General features: G+C 40.8%; 2 protein-coding genes and 1 long non-coding RNA gene across 4 annotated transcripts in view; 2 read left to right on the top strand and 1 right to left on the bottom strand.

Annotated features, from left to right (window-relative positions):
- Positions 1-3,910: 3,910 nt before the first annotated feature.
- rpz (rapunzel) lies at positions 3,911-11,608 on the top strand. 2 transcript variants are annotated; one of them, XM_030157795.1, is made up of 4 exons: positions 3,911-4,127; positions 4,911-4,988; positions 7,490-7,542; positions 10,735-11,608. In XM_030157795.1, the coding sequence occupies exon 4, from the start codon at positions 10,764-10,766 to the stop codon at positions 11,454-11,456; it is 693 nt and encodes a 230-aa protein (XP_030013655.1). In that variant the 5' UTR covers positions 3,911-4,127; positions 4,911-4,988; positions 7,490-7,542; positions 10,735-10,763; the 3' UTR covers positions 11,457-11,608. The 2 variants fall into 2 exon arrangements, with proteins under 2 accessions (XP_030013655.1, XP_030013656.1); XM_030157796.1 differs by lacking the exon at positions 3,911-4,127 and having other exon boundaries at positions 4,822-4,988.
- Positions 4,995-26,817, bottom strand: part of LOC115435412 (uncharacterized) — a 22,848-nt gene continuing 1,025 nt past the window's right edge. Inside the window, exons 2-3 of the long non-coding RNA XR_003937692.1 lie at positions 6,175-6,237; positions 4,995-5,370 (exon numbers count right to left, since the gene is read on the bottom strand). This is a non-coding gene — a long non-coding RNA (uncharacterized LOC115435412). The remainder of the gene's footprint in view (positions 5,371-6,174; positions 6,238-26,817) is intronic.
- Positions 21,108-26,817, top strand: part of rpz6 (rapunzel 6) — a 15,663-nt gene continuing 9,953 nt past the window's right edge. The window contains exon 1 of the mRNA XM_030157794.1: positions 21,108-21,170. The gene's annotated coding sequence lies outside the window, so the exon portion shown is untranslated. The remainder of the gene's footprint in view (positions 21,171-26,817) is intronic.

Below are 26,817 nucleotides of genomic sequence, written 5' to 3'. Positions count from 1 at the left end.
CTCTCTCTCTCTCTCTCTTTAACCCTTTCTCTCCAGGTTTAAACCTCTTAAAGGTGCTTTTTCCTTCCTCTCTCTCTCTCTCTCTCTCCTCTCTCTCCTCTCTCTCTCTTTAACCCTTTCTCTCCAGGTTTTAAACCTCTTAAAGGTGCTTTTTCCTTCCTCTCTCTCTCTCTCTCTCTCTCTCTCTCTCTCTCTCTCTCTTTAACCCTTTCTCTCCAGGTTTAAACCTCTTAAAGGTGCTTTTTCCTTCCTCTCTCTCTCTCTCTCTCTCTCTCTCTCTCTCTCTCTCTCTTTAACCCTTTCTCTCCAGGTTTAAACCTCTTAAAGGTGCTTTTTCCTTCCTCTCTCTCTCTCTCTCTCTCTCTCTCTCTCTCTCTCTCTTTAACCCTTTCTCTCCAGGTTTAAACCTCTTAAAGGTGCTTTTTCCTTCCTCTCTCCCTCTCTCTCTCTCTCTCTCTCTCTCTCTCTCTCTTTAACCCTTTCTCTCCTCCTGTCACTCGTCCATCCTCCACAGTCTCTCTCTCTCTCTCTCTCTTTAACCCTTTCTCTCCAGGTTTAAACCTCTTAAAGGTGCTTTTTCCTTCCTTCCTCTCTCTCTCTCTCTCTCTCTCCCTCTCTCTCTCTCTCTCCTGTTTCCTCCTGTTGGATTCTGTTGCTTTCTGTAAACTGTTTGTCTGGTTTATTCCAGTTCTACATATAAAGTGTATGAGATAAGGTTTGTTCTGCTGTGATGTTCTATAAGTAGAATTTGTCGGACTGGTCGTATGTGTGAAACCCTCAGACTGACGCTGACACAGGACAGTGTGTGTGCTGTGTTTTTACTGAACACATCTGTGTCCTTCATGGAAATGAGATTCAAAACATGTATTTTATCCAAACAGCCGCCTTCACTTTGGAGCTGTTTGTTTTTCTGACCTGACCTTAAATCCCTTCATGCTGTTGGCTTTAACTCCACACTTTTTATTTATTTTGTCTTTTTCAAACTCCAGTCTGTATGAATGCTCTGCACATGCGTCCTGCCTGTACGGGGCTACAGAGGCAGCACAGCGCCCCCGGTGGTCACTGTCAGTCACTACAGTGGAGGAGTCACCTCCTGCTGTGTTTACATGATGAACTCTGAAATCTGATTTTCACAGGTCAGCTTTGACGTGTATTTTTGGTGATATGGCTAAATAACAAAAACATTTCAGTACGTGTGTGTGTTGTGGTTGGTTTCATTGGGTAGATTAACCTCTCAAATTCAAACAGCTGTGTGAGTTTTTCCTCCAGTTCCATGAGTTTTATTTGATGAAGTGCATTGAAATGTGTCCTCCCAGCTCAGACCCACTGACAGTCTGTGGAAACACTGGACTGAACTGGAATGAACTAAAGGGGAGTGTACCCATGAGCAGAAAACATCCACAACAGAACTCACTTTATCTGAAAAAGAATAGGAAAAGTCAGGACAAACTCCACATTTGTCTGTAGTTTGGATTTTATTTTTCAAATGTAAAGTCACAGGTGCATAAAACAGGATCATATGGACTTCACTGAACCATCATTATGTGCACTGTAAAAAAAAAAAATCCTGTTGTTCTTACGGAAAAAAACTGGCAGCTGTGGTTTCCAGAACAATACTGTAAAAAACACATCCAACTGTAAACTTATTTATGGAGTAACATGTAGATTTAACAGTTTAAACATGTAGATTACCTGGTAAATGGACTGCACTTGTTCAGTACATTTTCTACATCTTTATGGTATCCAGATCCACCAGGTCAATAGGGTTCAGTGTCTTCCATGGACACTTTGACAGTCTGAGCCAGGATTCGAACCACCAACCCTTTGGTTATTGGACAAGCCGCTCTACCAACTCTACCAACCCATTAGTTTACAAATTTAAAATGGTAAATTGTTAAAGGTTTACTTTTTGTAAATTTTTTATTTAACAAAAAGCAAATATGCCGTTATTTCAACATTATGGTTTTTGCAATTTAAACGGCACCTCATTGTTTTTCAATTTACAGTTTTATTTTCTAAAAACAATAGAAATACATAATTTCTACAAACAAATCTGGTTTTGTAACATACTCTTTCTGTAAAAACTATGGGATAACACTTTACTTGAAGGTCTAGTTTATAATGCATTAAGTGCACATCCATAAGACATTATAATGCATTTATAAAAGTCATTACAACAGTTTATGATCATGTACAACAACTTACACCAAGGTTAATAAAGTATTATAAGTGTAGCCCTAATCTATTATAAATTCAGCTTTCATAATGTTTTATACATCCACACCAAAGCAGTGTAAAGGAATTTATTTTTTTTAGGTGGGAACTTTTGTTAGGTTTTGTCACTGGTCCCTATACCCATCTATTTTAGGGATTTCATATTTATTAAAAAAAAAAAAGTATGTGTTTGAATTAACAAAGATTTAGAGCTGCCACATTATTTTTTATTCATGTATAAAGCAACATGTAACACTTGTATTTCCTGTCTCTGTTCTTTTAATGTTTTGTTTTTGCAAAATAAAGAGTTCTTCAGAACAGTTTGATGTATCATTTTGGACTTAGACTTTACTCAGAACCAGCAGATACTGCTCATACGCCATCATACTTGTGTTCTAATATCATCAGTCCTCCTGTAACATATTATTGATGTTTCTAAGGCATTCTTCAGTTTCAGAAACTCCATGTCACAGCAGTTCTGTGTCTTTAGAAGTGTCTACAGTTCTGATGGTTAGCATGTGTTCTGGAACCCAGGACTGGAGATTCTTCCTACAAACACTGGTGTCACTGGTGTGGATGGATAAAACATGATGAAAGCTGAATTTATAATACACTAGGCCTACACTTAGAATACTTTATTAACCTTGGTATAAATTGTTGTACATGATCATAAACTGTTGGAATGACTTTTATAATCCATTATAAATGCATTATAATGTCTTATGAATGTGCGCTTAATGCATTATAAACTAAACCTTCAAGTAAAGTGTTACCAACTAGGGCTATATTTGATTCAATCGTTAACACAAAAATCTTTTCAAATAAACAACTTTGCTTTATATTGTCACTCACAGTTTTTTTTTTTTTTTTTTTTTTTTTTTTTTTTTTACAATTTTACAACTTTTTGGTGTTAATTGTACAGTCATTTTTTACAGTGTGTGTGTTGTGTTCATGAAAGGGTTGAAGGGCGGACACTTCAGGGTGTCTGTGCTCACAGTCATGTCTTTGTAGCCCCCCCCCCCCCGTCCCCTCCCCCTCCTTCTGTCATGTCATCACTCACTGTGGGTTTCATCCCGTCTGCGCATCTGCAAAACAACCGCGTCTTTTGCAACAGAAGCCGTTTGTCCCATTCCGCACAGCTGAGGTGTGCCCCAGCCCAGGGCTCAGACTGGGGGGCATTCTGGACATATATGGGGCTGGGGGGGGTGGGCTGTGAAAGGGGATCCGTTTGGCAGCTGCTGCGGCGAACGCACAATGCGCGTAAATAGCAGGGCAGGTGTGCGTCAGGATGGATGTGTGCTTTACTGCGCATGCTCCTGGGCCTGGGCTGACAATGGAAGGGTTGATGGGGACTGAGTGGGTTTGAAGGGACAGTGGTGTCCTTTCAGGAGGACAGTGTGTGTGTGTGTGTGTGTGTGTGTGTGTGTGTGTGTGTGGAGGGGGGGGTCATACTGCTGCTGCTGCCCGGGGCTTCAGACAGGGGACATGGGGGTAATTAGAGACCGGCTCAGGTCTAGACCCGCACGAGGCGGATCCATGAGCCCATATGCTGTTGAAACATACATGCGTGTGTGTGTGTGTGTGTGTGTGTGTGTGTGTGTGTGTGTGTGTGTGTGCGCCTCCGCCTCTCTTTGCATCTGCGGCTTTCTTTTGGCTTCAGCAGCTCCATCCGCCCTGCGCAGCCTCTTTACCTGTCTGTATTTCAGCAGACTCACCTCACACTCTTCAGTTCGTGCTTTTTTGAACTCAGCTGACATTTTTCCAGTCGGAAGTTTTAAATAAACGGAACCAAAGGCTGGACTGGGATCTGGATGCGCCGCTAAAGCGCGTCTGTCGCTCTGGTTTTTGTCCGTTTTTTTCTCCTGCTTTTCACATATGGGGTGGATTTAATTTGTGAGCTATGCTACAGCGCTGTAAGTATTATTAAAGATATATATTTAATAAATTTATCACTCTATAACTTCAATTACAACCTCTTCTGTCTGCACTTCCCGCTGTGCCAGTTTTTGGTGCGTTCTGCTTTTAAATGGCACTAAAATCCAAGTTTTTTTGAGAAAAACTCTAAAAATTAAGTGTACATTAGTGAACATATCAGCTAAATTATTTCCATAATTACCTTTTCCGCTGTAGGAATGGCTCTTTTTTCCTTCAGGAGCCTTTACAGAGCCACATGTGCCTTTGGATCCACCTGCGCCCTGTTGGAGCGCTCCATTTGAACCCATACTTTTACTGGTCCTTCTTGGCTTCTGTTCCAATGCAGATATTTTTCTTTCAGTTTCTTTGGTCCAGACGTCAATAAAAGGGTCTGTTTGACTCAAAAATACAACCACTTTACTATTTGTAGCATGTCAGAGATGCTCCAGGGCTTGGCAAACGCACAAAACGCAGCAGAAAGTCTGTGAGAGCTGGGTTGCGCACTGACGGCCAATAGCGTCTGAGTATGAGCTGTATGACTGTTGGATGGACCAAAATAAGTGCAATATATAGGGGTATGTCCGTGGGGATGGGACCAGGCTGGTTTATTCTACAAGTGCAATAACATTGGATTTTAAAATAAAATTTTGGAGATAATACCTATTTGAGGCATTATAGGCCTTTTTGGGGTTTGGGGGGCTTTTGGGTCCCTTAAAAAATGGTTTTGTACATTCATATCACCCCTACATGCTCAGCATACATGGAAGTGTCCTTTTTTGCAGGGATTGCTGGGAAGAAGAAGGAGGCTGTCGAAGTTGGGACTGTGGAGAGGAAGGTTTAGGCAGAACCAGAGTCTAAAGGTAAGAAATCCAGCCCTGAGCTGTGGCCAATGGGGCCCATGGAAGACCAGGAGGGTTCTAGGAGCCATGGGGGGCACATTTAGAGCCAGATCTGGAGGTTTTCAGGTGTATGTGGGTGTCTAGAGGGTGGTAGAGAGCAGGGTGGGACAGGGCAGTATGGAGTGCATTAACAAGGAAACATGGAGGCACGGCTAGAGGGAGCCAGAGCTGAGCTGAGCAGGAGGAGCAGCAGGGCCTGGGCTAGGAGCAGGGGGGGTGGTGGGGGGAGGGGGTCTGGGATACTCACAAATATACTAGAAGTCCACAACAGGATGAACAGACAGGTTTCAGCCTCCTGGAGGGGTTTGTGTTGTTTCCTTGGGTGGACTTCCTGAGTTCCAGACTGAGACAAAGGGACATGTTTGAGACACAAGAAAAGGACTGAGAACCGAACTAACACACACACACACACACACACACAACAACAACTACAGGGTCCACGCAGTATCAGGGTGGAAGTGTGTTAGCTTAGCCTAGCTGTGCTCAGAGGAAAACATTCAAGATGGCCCCTGTTGTGTCGCAGGTGAGAGCTGACACACACTTCCTGCTCACACACACACTGGGTTTGTGTTTGGGGTTTCCTCCAGGGGTCACTGACCTGACCCTGGACCTGGACCTGACCCTGGACCTGACCCTGAACCTGGACCTGACCCTGAACCTGAACCTGGACCTGAGCTTCTGTTCATTTTTATATGATTTAATGAAGGCTTCAGTGAAGCTGAGTGACAGGTCCACACTCAGGAGGCAGTGCCCTGCTGACGGAGGGCTGTGATTGGTCCATGGGGCCCCGGACCCCTCTGGGGCCACCTTCACTTACTATTGACCACTATTTTAAAGTATATTTAAAAGGAAGTAGTCATACATCATCTGTTATTTTTTTCTCAGACAGGTATAAAAACATTTAAAATGCTTAAGTCTAATATTTAGTTGTGTTGTTGACATTTAATTCTACATTTATCACATTTTCATTAAACACAAAGGGTTAATTTTCACTAAAGCAGCTTTTAAAGTCCACCACATTCACCAAAAACAACCACTTTAGTATAAATTTAGCTGGGAATAATACTGAATGTGAGCAAAAATAATTTGGATTCACTAATAGTACTGTGAATTTATGCTAGAAAACAATAATTAACCCTTTCATTACCTCGACAGTGCTTCATAAATTGCTGCTCAGCAGATAACTGTGTTTCCTGGTGTAGAGCGTCATCTGTGAAACACAAAAACAGAAAAACGCACACATTATTGTAACATATTAGCAATTTACCAGAGATAACATGACAAGGTATTAATTGAATTTGCAGTAATAATTTAACTGGTTGACTTGGACGAGCAGAAATATGTGTAAAAATGATTAAATAACTGAAGGTGGATCTGTCTAAAGAGTCTTGAAATTCAAGCAGGGGCTTAGGGAGTGGGAAAAAGTGAAACAAATGAAGGTTTTCATTCAGGATCTGCATTTAAACACATCATCTGAAGTGATGCAGCAGCTAAAGGGTTAAATGAGCAGGTGGAAGTGTTCACCCTGAGTTTAAGGCAAACATGTTGGAGCCTATTCATTGACTTTTCAGACTTTATTCAAGTACAGATTTGGCAGCAAACAGACAAACAATGAAAACCCCACCTTTGTCCTGTTAGTTTGTGCGTTTCTAGACATGATCTAAAGTTGTGCAGCAGTTAAAGGGTTAAGTGTGTGCTCTCAGTCCACAGGAGTGGTGCTGAAATCAGACAGTGAATGGAGGCTGTGGTGGGTGTGGACTGCCCCCGGTGGTGGACACGGGTACTGACAACACAGGACCAGAGCGTCTGCTCCTGCGTCGTAGTTTTCCTGTTGTAATCTGTGTGTGTGTGTGTGTGTGTGTGTGTGTGTGTGTGTGTGTGTGGAGCTGAACCACAGACATGACGACATGTTTACGTCCCATCCCACAGCTCCTCTGTCCTTAAAGCTCCTCTGTCTGTAAAGCTCCTCCGTCCTTTCAGACCAGTTCAGAGGTGGATGTTTGGATCCTTTTACTCTTTAACCATGTGACATGAAAACACTTCCTTTATTTCAGCTCCAGACCTTCTGAGGAGCAGCTGAAGCTCTGGAATAACCCACTGTTCCTTTCAGTCAGCTGTTTGTTTCTGCACAGCTCACAGTTTGTGGGCCACGCCCATCAGCAGTGGCCACGCCCATCAGCAGCATTGGTGTGGGTGTGTTTTTAAGTGTTGAGCGTCTGTGCTGAGGAGCTGTCGGCTCCGTCCATAGAAACCCTCAGAACAGCTGGTGCTGAAAGACTGCACCGTCACCACAGACTGTTAACCCCTTCACTGCTGACGGCACACTGGACCCAGACCGGTCTGAGTCCTGACTGGTCCGGAATCTGACCGGTCCAGGTCCTGACCAGTCTGAGTCCTGACCGGTCCAGGTTCGTTATCTGAGTTTGTGTCCTGGACTGACAGTGTTTGTCTTTTGTCTCCAGATCAGGACGAGCGTCTCCACTTCAGACGAGGTTCCAGCATCAACACATCCAATGTAAGAGTCCACCTGTCCTGTCCATCATCTGTCTGTAACGTTCTCTGTGAAAACGACCAGAACACACGTCCCTTTTGGACAGATGGTCCTGTCCATGTGAGACGCCTCAGTGAGTCCAGGTGTTTATGGAGAAATGAGGCTGTGAAGGTTCTGCATCTTCCTGTTGGTCTTATGATCTGAGGAGGACACTCATACTGTGTCCCCTGTGGACGACCGGCTCAGATCACTCCTGTCTCAGTGTCCCTCAGAGGAATGATCATAAATGTTCATATATGATGTGACTGGAATCTTCAAGTATAATTTAAAACCAGCATTTCCAAAATAAAACACAATGAACTGGATCTAAACAAATGGAAGGAAAATGCCCAGATTATGGCGTTTACAAAGTACATTTGAACGCACCATGAGTTTACAAGTAGGGCTTTACCATATACAACACACAATATGTGGCTCACAGTCACAATAATATCTCTATATGGTGATACTGTGAATATTGAAACAAAAACAAACCGATAAATGTCTTAGTTTATACTTTGCATTAGTCCAAACAGTACTAGAGTAAAGCCACTGACAGTGTTTTAGTTCAACTGAACTGAAAACAGGATGTGTTTATGTGTCAGACAAACACCGACACTATTTAAACTGAAAACACCATGTCATGTCTCTGCAGTCGATCACATGTATTCAGTAGAAACAGAACAAATATAATCTGTGTCTGTGTATGTTTGTGTCAGCGCTCGTGTATCGTATTCTGGTGTGACAGTTCATACAAACTGCGAAGTCCTTCCATCTTTATCCCATCCACACTAGAAAAGACAGTCAGTCCACACCAAGGTTATTATCGTTAACGAAAACTAACAAAATGATGAAAATTAGAATTGTAAAAACATTTTTGCTAACTGAAGTAAATAAAAACTATAATTAAAAGAAAAAAACGAGAACTAACTGAAACTGTATTGTGTGCTTATAAAACTAACTAAAACGTATAAAAATTATGGATAAAATTCCCTTTGTTTTCGTCTTTGTCAATGTCGGATTGATATAAAATCGATTTATTTCGTTCTAGCAATTTTAGCTGCTGGCACCATATGACACTTGATGGTCCGTCACTTGTGTTCACTTGTGGTTTCCAGTCGTCTTCTGGTCCCCACTCTACCTGGAAACATGGAGACTAAAGTTGGGAGAAAGCAGCAGAGTCCTGTCTGGGATTTATTTGAATACAACAGAAAAGAAGATAAAATATATGAAAAAAACAAAATAACGAAAACTAAGAAAAATTATCAAACCTGCTCTAAAAACAAATTAAAACAAACTGAATTAGGAAAAAAAAGTCAAAACTAAGTAAAACTAAACTAGAATGAAAAATCCAGAATTATTAGAACCTTGGTCCACACTAGAAAAGACAGTCAGTCCACACGTTGGACTGAAACAATGCAAACAGTGCATGTTTTTTAACTCTTGGATTAAAGTAAAATGTTAGTCATGTACGTAAACATTGGAATAAAATGGTTTTAAATCAGATAGTCTATTCTTATTTCCATGTTTCACATTTAAATGGTTTTTAAACGATAACAATACTCCATCAGTTCATCTAATACCATGAGGGTAAAATCACAGTTTGACATTTGTGAAACTGCCTTTGGTATTTTTCCTGTAAAAGACTAAAAATAACACACTTTTATCAAAGCTGTTGCAGTTTGTGTCAGTAAATGTGTAACAGTCACACCTGCTTTTGTGTGTAGTGGGAGTTTTGCTTCGGGAGCAGCTAATTAAACTAACGATCAGTGATTAAATAATGTAGCGCTTCTATAGACCGACGCCACATGACGTCAGGGGTCATGTGATTTATGTTTATGCGGCCATATTGAAAGACAGCCCACAGGCTACACAGAGGAGCACCAGGCTGTTGGACCGATAATGGTCGTTAATAAGTGTAGTCATGGTTACCTTCTGTGCAGTAATAGGCTGATCAGACACAGAGGGACACGGGGAAGAGTCTGTCTACAGGAAGAGAAGGAACTGCAGACACAGAGGACCAGTAGAACAGCAGACCTACGCTCACCTGGGGATGGTACCTAGAACCATTAGAAGTGGTGAACAGGGATGGAACAGGTTATCCAGGGTCCCGTACGTACTGTGGTTCTTGGGTCACGGTTTGGTGGTTCGGGTCGGACGCTGAGCCCGAGCTGTGCACCGAGCCCCGGGACACAAACAGGGCTGGGTGGGCGGGGCTCTGGGCGGCGTCCAGTGTTCTAGCTCGACAGGACACCGGTACCGTTACCGGCCTCTGAGTCTGGGCCGAGAAACATGACTGAAGAGCCAACAGGTGACCGTAGGACTAGTGTGTAGTCGTACTGGTATGAAGAAAGGTAAAAAAAAAAAATAAAATATGTTCTGTCATCTTAAAAAGGTCTTAAAAAGATTTAAACTTAGCTTATAGAAACCTGTAGGAACCCTGTGATTACTTTTTTCTTGAATAGTCTTCAAAGAGCTGCTAACATGTAGTAATGTGTGCTAACACTTGCTAACATGCGCTAATTTGTGCTAACATGTGCTAACACTTGCTAATGTGTGCTAACATGTGCTAACACTTGCTAACATGTACTAATGTGTCCTAACCTGTACTAATGTGTGCTAATGTGTGCTAACACTTGCTAACGTGCGCTAATGTGTGCGAACATGTACTAATGTGTGCTAACATGTGCTAAGACTTGCTAATGTGTACTAATGTGTGCTAACGTGTGTTAACACTTGATAATGAGTGCTAATGTGTGCTAACGTGTACTAACACTTGCTAACATGTGCTAACGTGTCCTAACACTTGTTAACGTGTGCTAATGTGTGCTAACATGTGCTAACACTTGCTAACGTGTGGTAACACTTGCTAACATGTGCTAACACTTGCTAACAGGTGCTAACGCATGCTAACGTGTGCTAACACTTGTTAATGTGTGCTAACACTTGGTAACGTGTGCTAACTCGTGCTAACGCATGCTAACGTGTGCTAACACTTGTTAACGTGTGCTAACACTTGCTAATGTGTGCTAACACTTGCTAATGTTTACTAACACTTGTTAACGTGTGCTAACACTTGCTAATGTGTGCTAACACTTGTTAACGTGTGCTAACTCATGCTAACTCATGCTAACGCGTGCTAACGGGCGTCCTGTGTCTCCTGTGTGTTGTGGACAGACGTGGACCGCTGACGCCGCTGTCGTCCAATGGAAGCTGTGATGAGTGAGGAGATCGTGGAGGACCAGGCCAAGCTGAAACAGGGTCTGGTCAAAGTCCTCCAGTGCGTGGCCACCATCTCTTCGGCCGCCGCCGTGGTCAACCCCATCTTCGGCGTGGCCGGCTCTCTGATCCGGGTGGTGCTGCACCACATCGACGACGAGGACATCCGCACCCTGAAGCGCGAGTTCGGCTCGGTGAACCGGGCGCTGAACGAGATCTCGCAGCAGAACCACAACACGCTGGTGCAGATCAAGAAGGAGACGCTGGACGGCCAGTACTGCAGCGTGGAGGAGAACCTGCGCAACCAGTTCAGGAAGTTCATGGAGATGGTGGAGGCGCGTCCGGAGCACCGCCAACGCAAGAAGGACGACTTCGAGGAGAGCTACGCCAACGACCTGGGCGACCAGAACCTGCACACGCTGTACGACGGCGTGGTGGGCAAACCCAAGCTGTTCAGCCGGCCCATCCTGGAGGTGTACCTGAAGCACTCGCAGGGCGACCGGCGCACCATGGAGCGACTGTGCACGCGCCTCACATACCTGTTCTGCATCGGCCTCATCGCGCTCATGGGATACGCCGCCGTCATCGGGGACGACGAGGAGGGTCTGAGCGAGGAGTGGGCGGAGAAGATGGAGCATGTGCAGGAGAAGATGCAGGAAGCTCTTCACAGGTGCAAATAAAAATGAAGAAGAAGAAGAAGTAGAAGAAGAGCTTTTGTGCTGCTGCTTGGCTTCATGCTCTGAACTCTGTCCACATTCCCTCCTCAGTCTTTGACCTAAAGGCACTCGAAGGCGTCTCGGTTCACCGTCACCTCCACCTTTTAGTCCCAGACGTGCGAACTACAGATGCTTTAAGATCAACACTCAATTTAGCAAATCCCCAAGATCATTATTATTCTAACATGTGACATGAATCCATCATGGACTCATGATATATTATTGTAAATCTATTCAAAAACACTAAATGAACACTAAATAGTCAGTCTAACGCACAGGTGTCAAACATGTGGCCCGGGGGCCAAATCCGGCCCTCCAAAGGCTCCAATCTGGCAAAAATTCCACTGAAGATATTAACGATCGGTGTCAAAATCATTTTAATTCAGGTTCCACAGACACACACATACAGTCCAATTAGATTTCAAATGGGTCAGAACCAGTAAAATATGATCATAATAACCTAGAAATAATGACAACCCCAAATGTTCTCTTTTTTGGTGAAAAAAAGTAAAATTACATGAAAATGTTTACATTACCAAAGTATACTTTTACAAAAAATGTGAATAACCTGAACAAATATGAACAAACGGAAATGTGTTAAGAAAAGTAAATGCAATTGTACCAATATTCTGCCTGTTACTAAATGTTTTGTGCGATTGTAACGCACATGTGTAAATGATAAACTGATAAACTGAGGCAGAATATTATTAAAATTGCACTTGTTTTTTTTTTTTTTTTTTTTTTTTAAGACAATTCAAGTTGTTAATGTTATTCATGTTTTTAAGGAAACTTTGTAGATGTAAACCTGATCATAATATAATTTTACTTTTTTCACTGTTATTATTTGACTGGTCCGGCCCACTGGAAATCAAATTGGACTGAAAGTGGAACTGAACTAACATGAGTTTAACAGCCCTGCTCTAAATAAATAGTAAACCTGCCTAGAGCTGCAACCGATTAATCGACTCAAAGTGAGCCCAAAAAATCATTCAACCATAATTCTCCTGAATCACAGCTTTGTTTCCTTCATTTCTCTGCTGTTAAACATTGGTTCCACTGTTGTGTTTCACACGGACACTTATTGTGACGCACAAAGAAGCTTCAATTCAGGAAAGCTGCAATAGAATATTTCCCTTCAATCAATTCAAGTCGATTAATCGAATCGTGAATTTTTGCATTCGCTTCAAGCACCTAATCGATTAATCATTTGCAGCTCTAACTCTGCCTTTGTTTCCTCATTAAATGCCTGTAATTACGCACCTAATACTGACCTGCAGCTGCACATGCAAACTAACACCACCAGAGGGCAGCAGTAGAAGTCTGAGCATAGGCTGTTTCCTGTGGTTTTCTTCTACGGTGCATGTGTCCAAATATTCTGACATAAAAGCCAAAGAAGGACGACTGTGACGCACTGACGTCCATCACATGTTTAGGACTCGTTCTGGTGTCAGACACTAAAGTTCATCGTCACTAACACTAACAGCTGTGATGCTGCCGTTGTTTGTTTGTTTTACTTTTATTTTTTTTTAATTAAGGAGTGAAAACACTAAGTCACAGGTGTCAAACATGCGGCCCGGGGGCCAAACCCGGCCCACCGAAGGGTCCAATCTGACCAGAGGGAGGAATTTGCAAAGTGCAAGTTAGGGCATCAAACTCAAAAATAATATCATAACCTATAAATAATGACAACACCAATTTTTTTCTCTTTGATTTAGTGCAAAAAACATTAAATTATGAAACTATCCTTTAACAATAACATGTGAATAACTTGAACAAAATGAAGAAAATTAAGTGCAATTTTAACAGCCTGTTACTAAATGTTTTCTGCATCTGTATAAATGATAAGTCAAGACATAATCTTGATAAAATTGTACTTTTAGTTCTTAACAAATTCCGTTTTTTCAGGTTATTCACGTCCTTTTTGTTTGGATAGTTTGTAAATGTAAATATTGACATAATTCACAGGTGTCAAACATGTGGCCCAGGGGCCAAATCCAGCCCACCAAAGGATCCAATCTGACCTGTAGGATGGATTTGTAAAATACAAAACTTACACTGAAGATATTAACGATCAAGTATGTCAAAATCATTTAATTCAGATTCCACATACAGACCAATTAGATCTCAAGTGGGTCAGACCAGAAAAATACTATCATATTAAACCTATAAAAAATGAAAACAGCAAATTTTATCTTTGTTTTAGTGTAAAAAGTAAAATTACATGAACATGTTTATATTAAAAAACTGGTATTTTACAAAAAATGTGAAAAACCTGAAATGTGTTAAGATAAGTGAATGCAATTTTACCAATATTCTGCCTGTGATGAAATGTTTTGTGTATTTGTAATTGTAATCTAAGTTCTAATGCACATGTGTAAACGATAAACTGATCATCTGAGGCAGAATATTGTTAAAATTGCACTTGTTTTTCTTAAGACATTTCCAGTTGTTCATGTTTTTCATATTTTTGTACATGTTAACATTATCAGAATTTAATTTGACTTTTTTCACTGGTAATATTTTACTGGTCCCGCCCACTGGAGATCATATTGGGCTGAATGTGGACCTGAACTTAAACGAGTTTGACATTTGTGGCATAACTGAACATTATTTTTTGCACTACAACAGTTTGGAGTTGTCATTATTTACTGGCTCTCATGCTATTATTTTCCCGTCCGGCCCACTTCAGATTAAACTGGGCTGAATGTGACCCCCGAAACAAAATGAGTTTGACACCCCTGCACTAAGTGACCCAATCCCAGCTGGTTTCCTCTAACACTACCCCCCCCACCGTGCAGCAGACTGATGGGCCCTTCTCTGACTGGTCAGCGTTCCATGTGCTTCCTGTCCTTATCATGTGATCCCGTCCCGTCATGGCGTCCACAGCCTTAACAGCAGACACGTGGGTTCACATCTGACCAGCGGTGCCTAACTGTGCCACTACTCTGACGTTTTCTTCTTTTCTTTGGGTTTTTGTGTTCTTCTGGGTTTTTGTCTGGATCATTATTATTATAGAAGGCATTATGTTTTAGAATGTTATGGTTCAAATCAGTTTTATAAATGTGTGACTTTGTTTTATCTGTGGGAGGGTTGGACTTACTCAGTAGGATTATACATTTAGAAGTATTTAGATCTTTGTACTTAAAAGGACCCTACCGTTTTTATACATTTTTATTTTTATTTTTTTATTTTATCCAGGGGTTGGCCTTTCCTGTAGGGCTGTGTATCGGCAAGAATCTGGTGATACGATACAAACCACAATAATAGGAACACGGTACAATATATCACGATATATCATGATACTGTTAAAAAGGTAATTTTTTGTTTGTTTCTTTTTTTTTTTTAAATGATTATTTCCTTGAAGAATTGAATTACAGCAGAAATCTGCACGAATACTAAACACATTTTTAATTGATCAGAACAGGATCTAATGTTCTATCACCAAATGTTCCTGTGTTCAAACTGAAATTCTGTTTTACAGACATTCCAGTTTCAGATCCTGTTCAAATGTTCAGATTCTATTAGTTCACAACTAACATCAGAACAGGATTTTAGTTCAATCCCAACAAAGGAATGAACATTATTGAATAAAAGAGTGTTAAATAATAATAAATAAAATCTAACCAAAACAAAAATGACATTATCTGCATTTGAATAAATACCTAAAAATATCAATACGCTATTGTGAAATGAAAAATCGTGATATATTGCGGGACTGATATTTTCTTCCAGCTCTACTTTCCTGCTCTCGTCCTTCTGTTCACATCAGTTCCACTGTTACAGATGATTCATTCTGCAGAAAATACAAATACTGTTGATACAGAGAAAATCCACACTATGAACCTCTGGAGGCGTTTTGAAAATGTCATCTATGTGAATGTTTCTTTTTTTGTGATGGAACTTAAATGGCTGCTTGTATATGCAACACTATAAATAAATATATATATAAATAATTGCACATGTTTTCATGTAGTAAATCCTTAAATATAACTCAAACTCTGGTTAAAAATATATAAAAACATGGTTTTGTCATTCGGGGCTGGTGCTGACCTCTGACCTCTGACCCATGTCCTGTGTCCAGTTGAAGCCCCCCCGGCCCCCCCTGCCCCCCCATCCCAGACCATGTGGTCCTCATCAGTGTGAGACGTGGCTGTCCCTGCAGACGAACACACAGGCCCGTCAGCAGGTCCAGGCTCTGACGTGGGTTCAAGAACACCACTTGAATCCATTTCCTGTCCCAGTACCTGAGCTCCACCACAGCTGCAGCAGCGCCCCCTGGTGGACGGAGGAGGAACGGCACTTTCACATTTACCCAGGGCTGTCAAACTCATTTTGGTTCAGTTCCATATTTAGCCCAGTTTGATCTCAAGTGGGCCAGAACCAGTAGAATAATGACTTAATAACCTATGAATAATGACAAATCCAAGCCTTTCATTTTGTTTTACTACAAAACAACCCCAAATAAATTATAAAAATACATTTTACAAAACAGACATGAATTACCTGAAAAAACAGAAATTTAATTTGAAAAATTTGTGCAATTTTGACAATATTATGCCTTGACTAACATTTGGCAACAGGCAAAATATTGTTACAATTTTGGAGTTTGGAACTAAAATTTGAACAATTTCTGCAATATTGCATCTCTTATGAACACAACTCCAGATCACAGAGGTTCCACGAATGCACCAAACATTTAGTAACAGGCAGGATATTGTTGAAACTGCACATTTCGGGTTGTTCATCTTTGTTTATATTTGTGTATTTATTTACATTTTATTGTGAAAGAATAGTTTTGTAAATGTTTTCACAGTGTAATCTTATTTTTTTCACTTAAATTTTTTCCACAATTTTTCACAAAGAAAATTCATAGTTGTCTTTATTTCTGGGTTATTGTGTTGTTATTTTGACTGTAGATCACATTGGTCTGTATGTGGAACCTGAACCAAAAGGATCTGGACAACCTGGACTGTTCAGGTTCATTTTCACACTTTCATCCTGCAGGGCCGGAATGGAACCTTTGGTGGGGGGGCTGGATTTGGCCCCTGGGACACATGTTTGAGACCTGTGAATTAACCCATAAATACCCAGCACTACTTATGTGTCAATTCTGAATAGATTTCTTCTCTATATTTAACCATTTTTAATTGATTTATCACCATTTATTATAATATTATCCTCTGTATTTTGCATTTTTCAGTGTAGATCCTGTATTTTCTTATATTTAATTCACTGATCGTGCAGATGTTCATTCCAGCTCAGATTACAGTTGATGGTTCTTCTATAAAAACAGATCCAACTGAATAAACAGTGTCTTTTTCAGTCCAGTCTGTCCTGAACTGAACATAAACCAGTGTGTCCATCCACTGGCACTGATCCAACTGCATGGGTTTGACTGGAGAAGCAATGTTGGAGAAGATGACGGTGTTTCCACGGTAACTAGGATCAGTGGATCGACAGGTATGAAACAGTCCCATCAGTAGATGGTTTAGGTCAGTCTGTATGAAAGTGGGGTACATGTACCCCCAGGGGTACTAGGAAGAATACCTGGGGGGTACTTCAAATGTTTTGGGAAAAATACATTAAATAAGTCATCATGTAACAAATACAAAATAAAACACAGTAAATACATACTATAAAAGTGACACTCCTGACCCTATATTTGTAAAACCTCAGAGCACCCCCCCCCCCCCATTTAAAGATTATTTTCTATTATATAAGATGACTTTGAGTAATTTTGTATTTTTTTGATGTTATTGATGAGAGGTTCATTTATTCATTAATAACCAATTCATTTATTTTTCTTGTCATTAAAAAGGCACTTTTCAGTTAATATTTTGCACAAAATCTACTTAATGTAGATTTGTGGTTTTTAATACATGAAAGTTAAATACATGTTGTTTGTTTACACAGTTTTGTAAATATAAACAAACACCTTTGGCACAGGAACACATAAAAAATGCTGAAGCAGCAGTTGGGGGTACTGAGATAAAAGTTTGAGAACCACTGGTTTGGGTTAAAGGTGGATGTTTGGGTCTTTAAGGGTTAAAGGTGAACGTTTGGGTCTTTAAGGGTTAAAGGTGGACGTTTGGGTCTTTAAGGGTTAAAGGTGGACGTTTGGGTCTTTAAGGGTTAAAGGTGGATGTTTGGGTCTTTAAGGGTTAAAGGTGGATGTTTGGGTCTTTAAGGGTTAAAGGTGAACGTTTGGGTCTTTAAGGGTTAAAGGTGGACGTTTGGGTCTGTAAGGGTTAAAGGTGGATGTTTGGGTCTTTAAGGGTTAAAGGTGGATGTTTGGGTCTGTAAGGGTTAAAAGAGGACATTTGGGTCTTTAAGGGTTAAAGGTGGATGTTTGGGTCTTTAAGGGTTAAAGGTGGACGTTTGGGTCTTTAAGGGTTAAAGGTGGACGTTTGGGTCTTTAAGGGTTAAAGGTGAACGTTTGGGTCTGTAAGGGTTAAAGGTGAACGTTTGGGTCTTTAAGGGTTAAAGGTGGACGTTTGGGTCTGTAAGGGTTAAAGATGGACGTTTGGGTCTTTAAGGGTTAAAGGTGGATGTTTGGGTCTGTAAGGGTTAAAGGTGGACGTTTGGGTCTGTAAGGGTTAAAAGAGGACATTTGGGTCTGTAAGGGTTAAAGGTGGACGTTTGGGTCTGTAAGGGTTAAAGATGGACGTTTGGGTCTGTAAGGGTTAAAGGTGGACGTTTGGGTCTTTAAGGGTTAAAGGTGGACTTTTGGGTCTTTAAGGGTTAAAGATGGACGTTTGGGTCTGTAAGGGTTAAAGGTGGACGTTTGGGTCTGTAAGGGTTAAAGGTGGACGTTTGGGTCTGTAAGGGTTAAAGGTGGACATTTGGGTCTGTAAGGGTTAAAGATGGACGTTTGGGTCTGTAAGGGTTAAAGGTGGACGTTTGGGTCTTTAAGGGTTAAAGGTGGACGTTTGGGTCTGTAAGGGTTAAAGGTGGACGTTTGGGTCTTTAAGGGTTAAAGGTGGACGTTTGGGTCTTTAAAGGTTAAAGGTGGACGTTTGGGTCTGTAAGGGTTAAAGGTGGACGTTTGGGTCTGTAAGGGTTAAAGGTGGACGTTTGGGTCTGTAAGGGTTAAAGGTGGACGTTTGGGTCTTTAAGGGTTAAAGGTGGACGTTTGGGTCTTTAAGGGTTAAAGGTGGACGTTTGGGTCTGTAAGGGTTAAAGGTGGACGTTTGGGTCTGTAAGGGTTAAAGGTGGACGTTTGGGTCTTTAAGGGTTAAAGGTGGATGTTTGGGTCTGTAAGGGTTAAAAGAGGACATTTGGGTCTTTAAGGGTTAAAGGTGGATGTTTGGGTCTTTAAGGGTTAAAGGTGAACGTTTGGGTCTTTAAGGGTTAAAGGTGGACGTTTGGGTCTTTAAGGGTTAAAGGTGAACGTTTGGGTCTGTAAGGGTTAAAGGTGAACGTTTGGGTCTTTAAGGGTTAAAGGTGGACGTTTGGGTCTGTAAGGGTTAAAGGTGGACGTTTGGGTCTGTAAGGGTTAAAAGAGGACATTTGGGTCTGTAAGGGTTAAAGGTGGACGTTTGGGTCTGTAAGGGTTAAAGATGGACGTTTGGGTCTTTAAGGGTTAAAGGTGGACGTTTGGGTCTTTAAGGGTTAAAGGTGGACTTTTGGGTCTTTAAGGGTTAAAGATGGACGTTGGGTCTGTAAGGGTTAAAGGTGGACGTTTGGGTCTGTAAGGGTTAAAGGTGGATGTTTGGGTCTGTAAGGGTTAAAGGTGGACATTTGGGTCTGTAAGGGTTAAAGATGGACGTTTGGGTCTGTAAGGGTTAAAGGTGGACGTTTGGGTCTTTAAGGGTTAAAGGTGGACGTTTGGGTCTGTAAGGGTTAAAGGTGGACGTTTGGGTCTTTAAGGGTTAAAGGTGGACGTTTGGGTCTTTAAAGGTTAAAGGTGGACGTTTGGGTCTGTAAGGGTTAAAGATGGACGTTTGGGTCTTTAAGGGTTAAAGGTGGATGTTTGGGTCTGTAAGGGTTAAAAGAGGACATTTGGGTCTTTAAGGGTTAAAGGTGGGTGTTTGGGTCTTTAAGGGTTAAAGGTGAACGTTTGGGTCTTTAAGGGTTAAAGGTGGACGTTTGGGTCTTTAAGGGTTAAAGGTGAACGTTTGGGTCTGTAAGGGTTAAAGGTGAACGTTTGGGTCTTTAAGGGTTAAAGGTGGACGTTTGGGTCTGTAAGGGTTAAAGATGGACGTTTGGGTCTTTAAGGGTTAAAGGTGGATGTTTGGGTCTGTAAGGGTTAAAGGTGGACGTTTGGGTCTGTAAGGGTTAAAAGAGGACATTTGGGTCTGTAAGGGTTAAAGGTGGACGTTTGGGTCTGTAAGGGTTAAAGATGGACGTTTGGGTCTTTAAGGGTTAAAGGTGGACGTTTGGGTCTTTAAGGGTTAAAGGTGGACTTTTGGGTCTTTAAGGGTTAAAGATGGACGTTTGGGTCTGTAAGGGTTAAAGGTGGACGTTTGGGTCTGTAAGGGTTAAAGGTGGATGTTTGGGTCTGTAAGGGTTAAAGGTGGACATTTGGGTCTGTAAGGGTTAAAGATGGACGTTTGGGTCTGTAAGGGTTAAAGGTGGACGTTTGGGTCTTTAAGGGTTAAAGGTGGACGTTTGGGTCTGTAAGGGTTAAAGGTGGACGTTTGGGTCTTTAAGGGTTAAAGGTGGACGTTTGGGTCTTTAAAGGTAAAGGTGGACGTTTGGGTCTGTAAGGGTTAAAGGTGGACGTTTGGGTCTGTAAGGGTTAAAGGTGGACGTTTGGGTCTTTAAGGGTTAAAGGTGGATGTTTGGGTCTGTAAGGGTTAAAGGTGGACGTTTGGGTCTGTAAGGGTTAAAAGAGGACATTTGGGTCTGTAAGGGTTAAAGGTGGACGTTTGGGTCTGTAAGGGTTAAAGATGGACGTTTGGGTCTTTAAGGGTTAAAGGTGGACGTTTGGGTCTTTAAGGGTTAAAGGTGGACTTTTGGGTCTTTAAGGGTTAAAGATGGACGTTTGGGTCTGTAAGGGTTAAAGGTGGACGTTTGGGTCTGTAAGGGTTAAAGGTGGATGTTTGGGTCTGTAAGGGTTAAAGGTGGACATTTGGGTCTGTAAGGGTTAAAGATGGACGTTTGGGTCTGTAAGGGTTAAAGGTGGACGTTTGGGTCTTTAAGGGTTAAAGGTGGACGTTTGGGTCTGTAAGGGTTAAAGGTGGACGTTTGGGTCTTTAAGGGTTAAAGGTGGACGTTTGGGTCTTTAAAGGTTAAAGGTGGACGTTTGGGTCTGTAAGGGTTAAAGGTGGACGTTTGGGTCTGTAAGGGTTAAAGGTGGACGTTTGGGTCTTTAAGGGTTAAAGGTGGACGTTTGGGTCTGTAAGGGTTAAAGGTGGACGTTTGGGTCTGTAAGGGTTAAAGGTGTCTGTTTGGGTCTTTAAGGGTTAAAGGGGGGTGGGGGGGTTGGTCTTTTCCACAGCCTATTGTCAGAGTGTGTGAGACTCACATTAATGAAAAGGTCTAATTAAAATGCAGAGTCAGTTCAACTCTGTTTAATGTCACCATGACAACCAGGACTGGACACCAGGCTGAGACCGATGTGGTCACATGACATCTGGACCCAGAACGGCAGACCCCCATCAGCACAACTGGGTCTGGACCAGGCACAGGAGTCCTGGTGTATACAGCTGTCATCGCTATGGAAACAGCACTAATGTGGGTCAAATGTCACTTTTCTTTATTAATATGTTAAAGGAAGACGATAAAAATCATAAAAAAATTATATATACTTATGTTTTAGCAAGAAATGACCTCAACAGTCACTGAAAACATGTACCATTACACTGTAAAACTGATAAAAACACAGGACAGATCCTCTCTGAATGGAAAACACAGACGTCAGAGCACTTCCATTACAGGTACAGGTCATCATGGACGTGGACTCCAAAGAAGGACTGAACCCTGTAGCACAGAGGAGTCCCACTCATGTTCGTTCAGTTCCACATTCAGCCCAGTCTGATCTGCAGTGGGCCGGACCAGTCACATGATAACTGAGAAAAAAGTACAATCATATTAGGATCAGGTTTACATCTACTAAGTTTCATTAAAAGTCTGAATAACATGAACAACTAGAATTGTCTTAAGAAAAACGAGTGTAATTTTAACGATATTCTACCTCGGTTTATCAGTTTATCATTTACACATGTGCGTTACAATCACACAAAACATTTAGTAACAGGCAGAATATTGGTAAACTTTCATTTACTTTTCTTAACACATTTCCGTTTGTTCATATTTGTTCAGGTTTTTTGTAAAAGTATAGTTTGGTAATGCAAACATTTTCATGTAATTTTACTTCTTACACCAAAAAACACAAAGAGAGAATTTGGGGTTGTCATAATTTATAGGTAATTATGATAATATTTGACTGGTTATAATGCTAATATTTACTGGTTATTATGATAATATTTGACTGGTTCTGACCCATTTGAAATCTAATTGGACTGTATGTGTGTGTATGTGGAACCTGAAATAAAATGATTTTGACACCATTGATTGTTAACATCTTCAGTGTAAATTTTCTATTTCACAAATTCATCCTACGGGCCGGACTGGTCCCTTTGGGCGGCCAGATTTGGCCCCCGGGCCGCATGTTTGACACCCGTGCTTTAGTACATGGGAGGAGTGATATAATATGATGTTATATATGCAGAGGAAAATATATAGAATAGAAGAAAATCAGAACAAGTTTGATTTGACTAATTTATTTTATTTTTTTTTTTTACAGTGATATGAAACAGACAGAATAGCACAAAACATGTATTCTGTTTAAAACTGCTGTTTTCTGTCCAGTTCTGTCAGTAAATAAAGTCAAACAGAACAACTCTGACACTGTGTTAAAGAATGTGTGAAATGCACAAACTACACTGAACCAGGTTCTAATAGTTTGGGATTTTTCATTATAGTTTAGTTTTATTTAGTTTGGACTTTTTTTTCTCTAATTCAGTTTCATTTAGTTTTTCGAGCAGATTTGCTGGTTAGCTTACGGCCGACAGGCTGTAAGCTGTTGTCGTCATGCAGCACCCGTTGGCGTCGTTGGCGTCCGTTACAAAAATTTCAATCGTCTTCTTCTCCGAAACTACAATTCCGATTGACTTCAAACTTGGTATACAGCTTCTGTATGATGATGTCAACACAAGGGATTGAAATTATTTCGATCCGGATCTGATTCTGGATTTGGCACGACTTTGAAAAATGTTCCCATTATAACAGATAGGAAGTGGATTGATCCAATAAATCAGTATCAATGATATTAAGTGTGAATTTGAATTTTTTACAGATCTGATTGAATATGAGCAAAACATGGGCTATTTCTGTAATAGAATAAACACACAGAACTGGGGGAGAAGAAATGGATCTGGATACATTTCCCAAGGCTTTGAATTTGGCCGCTAAGATACAGGGTCATTGGTCCGATTTTTTTTATTAGTTGTCGTTCTTTCTGAATACTTAGTTTTAGTTTAGTTTAGTTTAGTATTAGTTTCAGTTTTTTCCTATATTTTATCTTCCATCCTATTCATAGAAATAAATGAGGTTCCCCTGGACACTTTATTTGGGGGTGGGGTCAGGGCGGCTCTGACTGAGCACAGACACAAACATATGTTCAGTACTATGGATACATTCCCTATAGCAGGTTGGGAGGGGGGGGGGTGTAGGTGGGGGTGCAATCCATACACAACGTCACTTATGTGAAAACAAAACTGAAACTTTCCATACTTTCACCGTTGGCCTCCCGACTTCTACACCTCTGTTATACGGCTGATCTGAGATGAAATTTTCTCATGTTCTATTCTGTATCAACACTGACAAAGACGAAAACTAAGGGCATTTTATCCATAATTTTTATTAGTTAGTTTTAGTTAGTTTTCTAAACACACAATATAGTTTCAGTTATTTTTTTTTTTTTTCCTTTTAATTCTAGTTTTTATTTATTTCAATTAACAAAAATGTTTTTACAATTTTAGTTTTCGTCATTTCGTTCATTTTCATTAACGATAATAACCTTGCACTGAACATGCGAACGATCAGAGGTGTCAGTATCAGAGTAACTCAGGTTCCACATGCAGACCAATCTGACCTCACATGGATCAGAACCTGTAAAATACCACCACAATCACCCGTAAATAATGACAGCTAGGAAATTTTTCTTGGTTTTAGTGTAAAATTACATGAAGATGTTTACGTCTGCAAACGATCCTTTCACAAAAACTGTAAATAACCTGAATAAATCTGACCTGTGATTTAGAAAATAAGGAAAACTAATAAAAACCAGCAAACCTGCTCTAAAAACAAATTCAAACAAACTGAATTAGAGAAAAAAAGTCAAAACTACATAAAACTAAAGTAGAATGAAAAATCCAAAACTAGTAGAACCTTGTTTCCGATCATACTGGGCTGAATGTGGAACCATCAGTTGGACCCCCCCCCCCCCCCCCCATGTAAAGTCTATTTGGACACATGACCATGAGTGTTGTGTCCAGCAGAGGGCGCCAGACCTTCACTGTGTCCACATTCCACCTGTTCTCCCTGAAGGTCCACATCCACCAAGCATCACATCTGCCTTTTCCATCTATAAACTCCTCATCCAGAACCAGAACCATCTGATGCATCCAGAACCAGAACCATCTGATGCATCCAGAACTAGAACCATCTGATGCATCCAGAACTAGAACCATCTGATGCATCCAGAACCAGAACCATCTGATGCATCCAGAACCAGAACCATCTGATGCATCCAGAACCAGTGTTTAAGGAGTTCAAAGTGTCGTCTGTGGAGTCAGAGGGACACGTGGTACCTGCTGATCCACTAATCCTATCAATCCATGTCAATAATTGGTGTAAAATACAGCTCTTCATCTTTTCACACTCATCAGATATGACCATATTTGGATGTTTAGAGGCTCTGTAGTTACCATGGAAACACTGTCATCTTCTACAACACTGATTCACCAGTAAAACCCACGTTATATGTAATAAATTAAGCAACAAAATGAACAAAAACAGCCAAAGTAATGAATAAAAGGAATAAAAAATGAACAATAAATCCACAAAATAAGCCACAAACTGAACAAAATTGAAGAAAAAAAATTATGAAATAGGCAAGAAAATGATGAAAAGTAAACAAAATAATGAAAAAATTTATACAAAAAATGAAGGAAAATTGATTAAATAGCCAATAAAATGAACCAGAACAGTCAAAGTCATCAATAAAATGAACAAAAAGAGAGAGAAAAAAAAACAAACATCAGCAACAAGAACAAATTAAGCCACAAACTGAACAAAATTAAACAAATATGTTGAAATAATTGGTGTAAAATACAGCTCTTCACCTTTTCATGGTCATCAGATATGACCATATTTAGACGTTCAGACGCTCTGTAGTTACCGTGGAAACATCGTCATGTTCTACAACATTGATTCCCCAGTAAAACCCGCGGAGTTGGATCAAATTGACAAAATAAGAAATAAAATTTAAAAATCAAGCAAAAAGCTGAAAGAAATTAAGTAAAAAAAAAATAAAGTGAGCAAGAAAATGAACAAAAACAGCCAAAGTGATCAATACAATGAACAAAATCACCAACAAAAATGGGTCAAAATAATCAGCAACAAGAACAAAATAAGACACAAACTGAATGAAAGTGAAGAAAAATAATGAACCCATGCAGTGGGACCAGCACCAGTGGATGGACACACTGGGTTTGTGTTCAGTTCAGGACAGACTGGGCTGAAAAACACACTGTTTATTCAGTTCAATCTGTTTTTATAGAAGAACCATCAACTGTAATCTGAGCTGGAACGAACATCTGCACCATCTGAGAAGGAACCAGAAGAAAATACAGGATCTACACTGAAAACAGACAGAGTACAGAAGATAACACTGGAGCACATGGAGAGGAAGAACTGAAGAAAGAGTAAAGACAGAGAGAAAAACATGTGACTGACACAAACGCACAACTGGGTCTGTACTGGGTAAACTGGTTTAGGTTACAGTGTGTGTACTGGGTAAACTGGTTTAGGTTACAGTGTGTGTACTGAGTAAACTGGTTTAGGTTACAGTGTCTGTACTGGGTAAACTGGTTTAGGTTACAGTGTGTGTACTGGGTAAACTGGTTTAGGTTACAGTGTGTGTACTGGGTAAACTGGTTTAGGTTACAGTGTCTGTACTGGGTAAACTGGTTTAGGTTACAGTGTCTGTACTGGGTAAACTGGTTTAGGTTACAGTGTGTGTACTGGGTAAACTGGTTTAGGTTACAGTGTGTGTACTGGGTAAACTGGTTTAGGTTACAGTGTCTGTACTGGGTAAACTGGTTTAGGTTACAGTGTGTGTACTGGGTAAACTGGTTTAGGTTACAGTGTGTGTACTGGGTAAACTGGTTTAGGTTACAGTGTGTGTACTGGGTAAACTGGTTTAGGTTACAGTGTCTGTACTGGGTAAACTGGTTTAGGTTACAGTGTGTGTACTGGGTAAACTGGTTTAAGTTACAGTGTCTGTACTGGGTAAACTGGTTTAGGTTACAGTGTCTGTACTGGGTAAACTGGTTTAGGTTACAGTGTCTGTACTGGGTAAACTGGTTTAGGTTACAGTGTGTGTACTGGGTAAACTGGTTTAAGTTACAGTGTCTGTACTGGGTAAACTGGTTTAGGTTACAGTGTGTGTACTGGGTAAACTGGTTTAGGTTACAGTGTCTGTACTGGGTAAACTGGTTTAGGTTACAGTGTGTGTACTGGGTAAACTGGTTTAGGTTACAGTGTGTGTACTGGGTAAACTGGTTTAGGTTACAGTGTGTGTACTGGGTAAACTGGTTTAGGTTACAGTGTGTGTACTGGGTAAACTGGTTTAGGTTACAGTGTGTGTACTGGGTAAACTGGTTTAGGTTACAGTGTCTGTACTGGGTAAACTGGTTTAGGTTACAGTGTGTGTACTGGGTAAACTGGTTTAGGTTACAGTGTGTGTACTGGGTAAACTGGTTTAGGTTACAGTGTCTGTACTGGGTAAACTGGTTTAGGTTACAGTGTCTGCACTGGGTAAACTGGTTTAGGTTACAGTGTCTGCACTGGGTAAACTGGTTTAGGTTACAGTGTCTGCACTGGGTAAACTGGTTTAGGTTACAGTGTCTGCACTGGGTAAACTGGTTTAGGTTACAGTGTCTGTACTGGGTAAACTGGTTTAGGTTACAGTGTGTGTACTGGGTAAACTGGTTTAGGTTACAGTGTGTGTACTGGGTAAACTGGTTTAGGTTACAGTGTGTGTACTGGGTAAACTGGTTTAGGTTACAGTGTCTGTACTGGGTAAACTGGTTTA

This window comes from Sphaeramia orbicularis, chromosome 16 (genome assembly GCF_902148855.1).
Source record: "Sphaeramia orbicularis chromosome 16, fSphaOr1.1, whole genome shotgun sequence".
Lineage (NCBI taxonomy): Eukaryota > Metazoa > Chordata > Actinopteri > Kurtiformes > Apogonidae > Sphaeramia > Sphaeramia orbicularis.
This window is presented reverse-complemented; position numbering and strand designations above follow the sequence as displayed.